Source organism: Rutidosis leptorrhynchoides, chromosome 6, assembly GCF_046630445.1.
Source record: "Rutidosis leptorrhynchoides isolate AG116_Rl617_1_P2 chromosome 6, CSIRO_AGI_Rlap_v1, whole genome shotgun sequence".
In the NCBI taxonomy this organism is placed as follows: Eukaryota; Viridiplantae; Streptophyta; class Magnoliopsida; order Asterales; family Asteraceae; genus Rutidosis; species Rutidosis leptorrhynchoides.
Window position 1 is genome coordinate 34,473,768 of NC_092338.1, and position 9,636 is coordinate 34,483,403.

General features: G+C 34.7%; 1 protein-coding gene across 1 annotated transcript; it reads right to left on the reverse strand.

Annotated features, from left to right (window-relative positions):
* Positions 1 to 2,169: 2,169 nt before the first annotated feature.
* LOC139852650 (E3 ubiquitin-protein ligase RFI2) lies at positions 2,170 to 8,970 on the reverse strand. The gene is made up of 6 exons (XM_071841963.1): positions 8,657 to 8,970; positions 7,439 to 7,608; positions 6,799 to 6,848; positions 6,166 to 6,191; positions 5,695 to 6,055; positions 2,170 to 2,912 (listed from the first exon to the last, which is right to left on the reverse strand). The coding sequence occupies exons 1-6, from the start codon at positions 8,796 to 8,798 to the stop codon at positions 2,450 to 2,452; spliced, it is 1,212 nt and encodes a 403-aa protein (XP_071698064.1). The 5' UTR covers positions 8,799 to 8,970; the 3' UTR covers positions 2,170 to 2,449.
* Between the last annotated feature and the right edge of the window lie 666 nt (positions 8,971 to 9,636).

A 9,636-nucleotide genomic window follows, 5' to 3' on the forward strand; every position in this document is an offset into this window, starting at 1 on the left:
CCAAGATTGTGTTTGTGATTAATCGTCAAGCGATCTGCTTCTAACTTATAGGAATGTGTAGGACCCTTGAAGAAGTGATGAACTAACTCCTTGCTTGTTTTTTTATTTTACTTTACTACGTATTTTGTAATATTTAATTAATTTAATTATAATTATTTAAAAATCCATTGAACAATATTATTGGAACCTCAAGTGAACCAAAGGCCGCAAAGCTATATACAAATCAATATTAAACTCGACAACGTATGGATAAGTTTTTTTAATCCTAAATGTCACATAATAACCGAATTAAATATAAATATTTGCCTTGTAAGACCAATAGATGCTCCAAATTCGTATGCTTTCATACTTGCCTTGTTCACACTCGATACATTCTATTACTAGGTATTATGTAAAACTTGGCTATGATAAATAAATATCTGTTAATAGTGAAATGCTTTATGTATCTTTCAATAGGGAATTAGGGATAATGATGATGGTTATCGTGCCATAGTACTTATTGTAGTCGTATTAAAACTTTTTATATTTTAGATAAAAGATTTGAAGGGTATATGACTATGACATGAATAAATTATATTTTACAATACTTCACAGAGGTATTATAAAGTGGATAACCTCAAGATATACCACTGTAAACAAAGAGTAATACATTCATGACCGAACCCAAAGTATTTGCGGCCCTCGCACATCGCCTCACATAATACCACTAAATGACAAAAAAAAAATCGAACCTTTTTTACTAGCTTTTGGGTCCACAACACTACTACGGCGAGACATTGACGAGATATCGCCGCAAATGTACTATTCTATCTTCTATGTATTTACTTTTAGTCAAAGGTTGAAAATGTTCTGCCAATTTTAATTGTGGCGAGACACTGACGAGATATTGCCACAATTCTTTTTGTTTACTCGAGAAATTCGTAATTAAGTATAGGTTATTTATTAGCGACGAGTTCCGCCGCAAAAAACTAACTCGAGAAAAGGCGTATGGGTTATTTATTAGCTACGCAGATCACCGCAATAGTTGCCACGCAGGGGCGGAGCTACTATATCATGTGTTAGCACGGGATACCACTGATATACGCGATGTAGTGGAAATTTTTTTAAGGTTATTAACCAATGACATCAGTGGATAGTGTAATTTTTATTATGACACCATTGAAATAAACCATTTAGTAGAAAAAATTTGGATTATTAACCAGTGACTACTGAATACCATTTTTAGATCCGTCACTGTTGCCACGAAAGGGTTTTTGATTTCCTTTTTCTTTTTTTCAAGAAAGAGTGGCCCCACGCAAACTTGCCGCAATTGTTCGTGGCAAAGAACTTAAAACGTCGAACCTTTGGAATCATCTTATTTGCGACGTGCTGCAAAAGACAATAGCGGCGAGAAACGAGCCTCGTTCGCGAGTTTTCTCGACACAAAATAGTGTTTAAATCAATTTATTCCACAAAATTTATCTTTCACCTAAGAAAATCACAAACAATGCTGGTCATCTGTAATGATATAGGTAAAGTACTTTACGTATGTATGTATATATATCGCATGTTGCATGCCGTGTAATTGAAAATTTTCTTTGGCTTTCTATACTAGAGATGCTAAAAAATCATTATGCTTTCTCATTTCTCGTGTTCACACCTGCATGTTATTGGGTGTTTAATTAATTTTTGAATAGTTTGATTTGGATACTAAAAAAAAAAAAATTCATGTACGCTTAGTTAAATGCTTTAGTATTTTCTTGTGTTGCTTGCTGCAGCGGATAACATTCATTCAAAGTTGGGTTCGAGTCCAACGCCGATAATAAGTTAATGAGCTAGTGCACCGGCTGTTACACCAAAGACCCGAGCTAGTTATGGCTTATATATGGGATTACTCGTTTCGTCAAAGAGTACATTCAGAGAATACTTTCGATTTTCCAGCACAAAAGAAGATATAGTGATCAAATGCTACTGATCATGAGAATTACGGTGTTTGTAAAGTTCGAGATACTTTAAGATGCTGGAAACCGACAGTATACTCGAGTGGTTTTCTGACTTGACCATAAAATTCAAGTTTAATTCAAGTTTCTTAAAATTTTTGAAGACAAAAAAAGTTATCAGTAAAATATTTACTCCATATACCCAGCCTAAAATTATAATGCATGCTAAAGCAAAACTAGTTTATGAATATTAGGCAAATTTGTATCTCTTTCAACACAAATAAGGTTATTTCATATCTCCAAGACAAGGAAGGAAGCTCAAGTTTGGTCCATTACACAACCCAATCAACAACGCAACATATACGGACTCATTTCAAGGCCATTAATAAACAGTATCAAGCCTTTGCAAACACCAGAAGCAAATTAAGCCTCCAACTGTTTGTCCAACACTTACATGCTTAAAGACTTCACCAAATAAGTTTAAGTTTCTCATCATAAAATTTGTTCATAAAACAACAGCCGCAATAAACTTAAGACCAATAATGACCTTGAGAAGGGGTCCTTTCTGAACCATGCCTCTGTCTAAACATAGCACCAGAGCCGCCGCCGCCGCCACCCTGACCCTGATGAAAACTCCACCCTGGCCCTGAGTGTGGATCTCTTTCATATGTATGGTGATATTGATTTGGCATCGAGCTTTCTGCTTCTTGAAACCCACTTCTAGCAGTTGATGAACCTGATGATGGGTGCCGGAGATAGATGCCGCCGCCAGCGTTACGAAACACCTCTGTAGGTGAGCCCACCGGACCCATTTGGGCCTGACTGTTGGATCTCCGTGATCCAGATACCATAGGGGTGCGCAAGCCCGGTAAACTGCTAGGTTGTTGAAAATAGGCCTGAAGGGCTTGATTCCGCTCACGTGCCCGTGCAGCACTTCCAGGATGAGGATGAACCATTGATGTGCCAAGTGAGGTGGGACCTCTAGCTGTAGAACTGCACAAAGTAAACAAAACATCATATACAGGGAGAACATCGAATGAACATGCATGATTAACTATGAAATATATTTATAAGTCTAATTCTAGAATCCATGTCAACACTAGAATCAGGTTAAGTGAGAGGTAGAGACAGATAAATTGTAAAGATGGGTCGGATTTACTTCCAATAATTTCATTTTCTTTAGGTAGCCTTGCTTTTCCAACAAAAACATGGCCTATTTGCTTTCTACTTAATGATATGTTTCTATACAGCTCTTAATTCAGTAAGTAAAATGGCTGTTTCTTTGTCACTTAATTTGAAATTTGATGTGTTTCTAGGAGACCTAGAATGATTTCTAGGAGACATAGAATCAGACACCCCTACCCCTACCTATTTAAAGGCAAATGAAAATAGAACTTAATACCGAAAAAAAGTAAACAACCCCATAGACTTGGTAATCATAATCAATAACAGTTTGTAAAAAGCAAACAAAAACAAAACAAAACAAAAAAAAAAAAAATTATGGGTCAACACAACCAAAAAAAATCATGATAACAGTTTTTGCACATTTAAACCTTTTATCAATCCCCAAATGACTAGATAATAAACCCAAAATGTACTCAACAGTCAACACTTACGGGAAATATTGCCCCTTCTAGTGAGGGACTTGTGTAGTCTACAAGATGATGCCCGAGGCTGTGTATATTTGATTATAAACACCCAAGTATTAGAATTATATAATGTAAACAAAAAAACGGTATAATCTATATGGAGCCTACCCAAGTATTATAACTTGTTTTATTAAGTCAATCATCTATCAGGAGCAGTTTATAGGCCACCAAAGTATGTATTTGGTTTCATGTCTACGAATTCAATAAGATACACTCCGGAAATTTGTAACTGAGAAAAGAGTCCCATTGAAATTGAAAATTAATATGATACGAATTCAATAAGATGCACTCCGGAAATTTGTAACCGAGAAAAGAGTCCCATTGAAATTGAAAATTAATATAATATAATAAGTTCTAATTTGCAAGTGCAATACCTGTTATGCCGCTCTATAAAGTTGCAATCAAAAAATTACACTCTTTATGGTTAAACATAGATATTGCAATATGTAACAATCATTTTTTCCTAGGGTTATAAATGAACAAAGCTACTTGCGAGCTACTCGAGCTCGAATCGTTCAAAGTTCGATTCGAGCCGAGCCTAAACGAGCTCGAGCCCGAGCTTGAACTCTATTTAAAGCTCGTTTAGTAAACGAGCTCGAGCTTCATATCTCGAGCTCGAACAAGCTCGCGAGCCTAAACGAGCTTTTCATTTATTATATACATCAAAATATCAAATAATTTAATTTTAATAATATAATATATATGATTATAATAATTGCTATTGTAACAATAATAGTAGGAAGAATAAATGTAAATCTTATTATATATGGATAAAATTACAAAAACAATAAAAAAGAAATATAGTAAATTTCAATTATATAAAGAAAAATATGATTATACATTAACGAGTCGAGCTTGAGCCGAGCTCGAGCTTGTAATATATCAGACGAGCCGAGCTGGAGCTTAATATATTAGGCTAGAACCGAGCCGAGCTCGAGCTCGAGCTCGAGCTCGAGCTCAAGCTTTATGAAAATTAAACGAGCCAAGCTCGAGCATGACAATGTTCGGGCTCGGCTCGACTCGTTTACAGCCCTAATTTTTTCGAGGGCAGGACCCTAAAGATGTAGCCTATGAGATGGGATTGAACTTGTCTCAAACCATCAAGCTACCCTTTGTTATAAACTTATAATATGCATCAATATATTTTGTGAAGAGAGTAGATCGTCTTCTAATAGATTCTCGTCATGTTTTTGCTTCGAATTGGTAAAAATGGGAATCAAATGCATATTCAGGTAGCCTATAAATTAGTTTTATATATTGCTGGCCTTCTAGAAACAAGTTAGATACTTGGGTAGCCTCCACATTTGAACCCCAAAACATAATTAAGAGATAGCATGTATGCATGCAGCAAAAGTGGCCTGGGCAGGCAGATAGACGTATACTTATATCCCTATACTAAGGATCCATATGATTCTCGTGGATCCACACAGATATACAAAAATTGAGTTAATGATTCATGGATTTTTATTTGAGACATCTATACATATCTTTCTGAAAAAATATGACAATTGCAAGTCAGGACCTTGAAAGTTCGAGTCGGTTGAGACGGGTCGAGATGGACGTTGACCGACGTTGACTTATAAATATAAATATTTCATTCATAAATATTTTAAACATAAAAATTGTAAAAAGAAAAAAAAAAATAAAAGACTCGGAAATAAGATGATGTGGCGTTAGTTTAAATAAGATATACGCCTATACGGGAGTAGGTTTTTTATAATGTTTCTATAATAATGTATTTATTAATTTATCTTTAATGGATTTTCGTTACCACTAGAACAATGTCAAACAAAAAGTCGACTTTTGACCGACTATGACCCGACTTTTGACCATTGCCCGACTTATTAAACGTTTTTCTTCGAATCGGGACGGGCTCGGGACGGGCTGGTCACCAAACCGCCGCAACCACGGACAGTTGAATTCGGCTTGATCCTTTTAGTGAATGAGCCATGTTTTACAGAAATACACCTTGTGTAACTAGTCAAAGGTTCGGGTTAAAGCCGGTCATCCTCTGGCATATGACAAACCTAAACAGGTCAGGTGGGGTTGCCCAAAATCGTGTTGATGAGAATGTAAGTATAACATGAAAAATGATTACTGCAAAACAGCCAAGTACGGTGCTTTACCTTTGGCCAACGACAAATTGATGCACATAAGAGCCTGGTCTTGGCATATCAGGATTAGGCCTTCGGGGCATGATAGATGGCATCGAGGGTTGCTCAGTACGGTTTCCTGAAGTTGAAAAAAGGGTGTGATAACGGACATCCATGGTGGGTAAACCATAAGAATTTGGCATGTCACTTGATGCTGATTGGCTGTTCCATTGATTATTGTAGGTTGAACCCTCAGCTACACTTGCACTTGAATTTGAGGATGACGATGAGGGGTGAACCGGTTGAACATAGGCGACATATGGACATAGGTGAGTGGCAGATGTTACGGCTGTATGTTCAGTAAAGACTGCATGCTGTCCAAGAAGATCATGATCTACACAAAATAAAAGAAACAAAGATAATGGAAAATGATGAAGTTTTCATTTCTAATCAAATCTGGAAAAAAGTTGAGACTAAAGTGGTATAAACGGAATAAAATCTTACACGCAGTTGTTGGAAATTCTGCTTCACTGTTAAGGAAGAAAAAATTGAAATAATACGACGTTAGTGTCGCATAAATGTGTATGATTAGGAGTAAAAGACAGCAAAATATCTATGTAAAAAAAAGAAACATAAAAAGCGCGAGCTTATGAATCAAGGAGGAACGAAATCAAAAGAACCAGATATGATATCATAAACACATACAAAAAAAAAAAAAAAGATTTAACATTGCACTGAAATTGGCTTTAAAACACCTAGACTGTCATCAACGTGTCAAGTTGCAGACGAATAGTCCCTATTACTTTTTATAACAGTACCACATCAATTGAAAAAAGTCGACGCAAGATTGCTTTTTTATGATGGGGCTGCCATTGTTTAATTAATTACTTTATTACTGTAATAATTAATGCAATAAAATAACATTAACATTAGTACATTACTCATCCAAATATATACAATACTAAGACACCAAGTTATAGATATTGACAGGCATTCGCTATTACAAGCATGTCACAAGTCTTCCATGTTAAGATGCTTTGTCAAACAAAAGCACATGTAACTGATTTGTACTTCAAATTTTAGAAGACGGATAATAATGATATAAAGATGTGATAAGATATGGGTAAATAAGCTTACTCAAAAGAAGCAGAAAGCCTGGTAAATCCACCAAAGGGGCACCACATCGACTGCAAAAAAGAAAGGGTAATTAAAAATGGCAACATCCGAACAACAAAACAAGCATTAACATTAATATGTATGAAGGTAGGCATTAGCAGATATAGAGTAGTATTCAACTCAACATCTTAGTAATCCTAACAAATGGGTAGCACAACTACAAACAACCTTCTGACATCAGATAATCATAGTAACAACTAATAGTTAAATTCCAACCAGATTATTCACGACAACAATAACGTGATTATTCATCAACAGAACAAAAAAAAGATTTCCTTTAAATAAAGATGAGTATATCAAAGAAATTGTATTAACAAAACAATGACAACAGGTAGTCATAAAGTAACCTGTCAACCGCCCTAAATATACATAATCTATATTATAATTAATGTATTAGATAGATGAACAACTTATGATTCTGGTTACACATTGCTTAGGCGGTCAAGTGATGGATATATAGTACGAGTCTCGATTACCTCGCTTTGTTTACACTTTTTAGTATATTTATCACTAGTAGAATAGCTTTACATGTATATATAGAATTGTTGAAAATAGACACCAACATATACACATAACTTTCTTTTTTTGTTTGACATCTTACCGCGTCAGAATAGCTTAAATCATAGAGATCTTCATCATGAGCCCAGTCATCCACACTGAACTCAGGATATGATCGGCAACCATTCGCATAAAGCCACTGACCTTTCTCAATCTTCCTACAGTTGGGGCATTGCATCACACCCTTCGCATTAAATGCAGACCCAATGCAATCTGCAGCCAACACAAGCAAAATCACATAAATGAGTTCCACAAATTCTACACAATTATTACAAGCATGTCACAGAAACCCCTAAAAACATGTCTTCGATAATAGTGCAAATAAATAATTCAAAACTTAAGCATTGGGGCTTGCAAAGCATCTATACCTTCTTATGTATCCAATAACTTTTAGCTAGAATTTCCGATTTTAACCGTTAACTTTACATCAGTTACAGCACGTGTTTAACATTTTAACTGTGATTTTTGTAATTCCCACCACATTCGTAATATAAAGGTATATGCTAACTTTCTATTAATAAGTCTTTTGCAACAGCAGTGAGTGTGCTATGGTTTTCTTATTTACCAACGTAGGAGACACATTAGAACTCAATGAATTTAGCAAAAGCAATTTAAGTTGACAATGTTCAAACTTAAAACTGATGAACTCCAAGAAAAAACATACGGAGTATTATTTACTGATGAACCAACCTAGGCAGGGTAATAAAAACCTATAAGAGTGATTTATAACTTCCATCAATCATTCAACTATTGCCAATATGGAACTTCACAAATAATTAACGGATTTCAATAAGCATACAATGATCTCAGATGTGCAAAGAGAACATGATCTCAGAAAATGTGTTATCGCATCAACCTGATACAAAATCTTGCAACGACCAGTAGACTCCACAAATATTAATACCAAATGGACTTGTTCAATTGAATAAGGGTTTAATGAAAACAGCCAAAATAAAAAATCAATACTTGACCTACAAAATACATTATTCAGTTTAAAAACAGAAACTTTGCTCAAAATCAAGGGATTTTCAAGTGTTTGATACAAATTGAGCACATCTGCAAATTAACTCATCATAACACATTTAACTAATCAATCACTAGCAGCAATACCCCATTAATCCATGCTTTAAACCATATAACCACCAACAATTAGTTAAATTCACAGTAAGGTAACTAATTCCTACACATCAATTTTCAATTACAATCAATTCAAATCAATTAACTAATCAATCAATTAACAACAACAAAACAATATACTAACCTAGATGAAATTCATGACCACATTGAAGCTTCGCCCACGACCGATCTCCATTATCGATCACAACCTCAAGACAAACTGAACACGATATCGAAACAGCAGCTTTACCTACATCATCTACAGGATCTGCATCTTCTAACCCCATATATCCTCAAAAACACAAATAACCACCTATCCCTAAATTTATTCAATTTCAATTATTATACAAATTTACAATTACAATTACACCTTCCTCCACACCCAAAATCTCCTTAAATACCTTGATTTCGCAACGAAAGTTTTACGGAAATCACAAATCCCCAATATCAGCGTTCTGTATATATAGTAGATATAGATAGATATCTATATCTATATAAGTATCAATTAATTAATTGATGAAAAATGAATATCGGAACCGATTAAAGTTCGCAAATGTTCGGGTTTGAAAGTTGTTGAAGCTGAAATTTAACAATTGAAAGTGCCGATTGTGAGAAATGTAAATAAATAAAAATAAAAATGAAAATGATACGATTTTGTGTATGAAATGAAATGAAATGAAGGCTCAAGCTTTGTTATTTTCTCTCTCATATTCTTTACGTCTGGATTATTTTACAGCCGTTGGATTTGGTTCATACCGGATAATTTTACCGCTGATCGTTGTAATAATTAATTTGGACGGTCAGGATTTACGTGACGTGATATGGATTTAAAATGAGATGATCTTACACGTTTCGTACGTACCACCCGTGATCTCCCCTTTACCATTTTATTTTTCACTACCCCTGTAATTTGTGAGCACAACAACTAAATTTGACCCTTTTATTATGGAAAGTGATATATGTACAAACCCAAAATTATTGTTATGTACACAACTATCATGTTTTACAGTATTGTACAATACAGCACTGTAAAACATGATGGTTGTATACATAACAATTTTAGGTTGTGTACATATCATTACCCTTTTATTATTGTCTTGTTTCGATAAAAATATAATATATAAT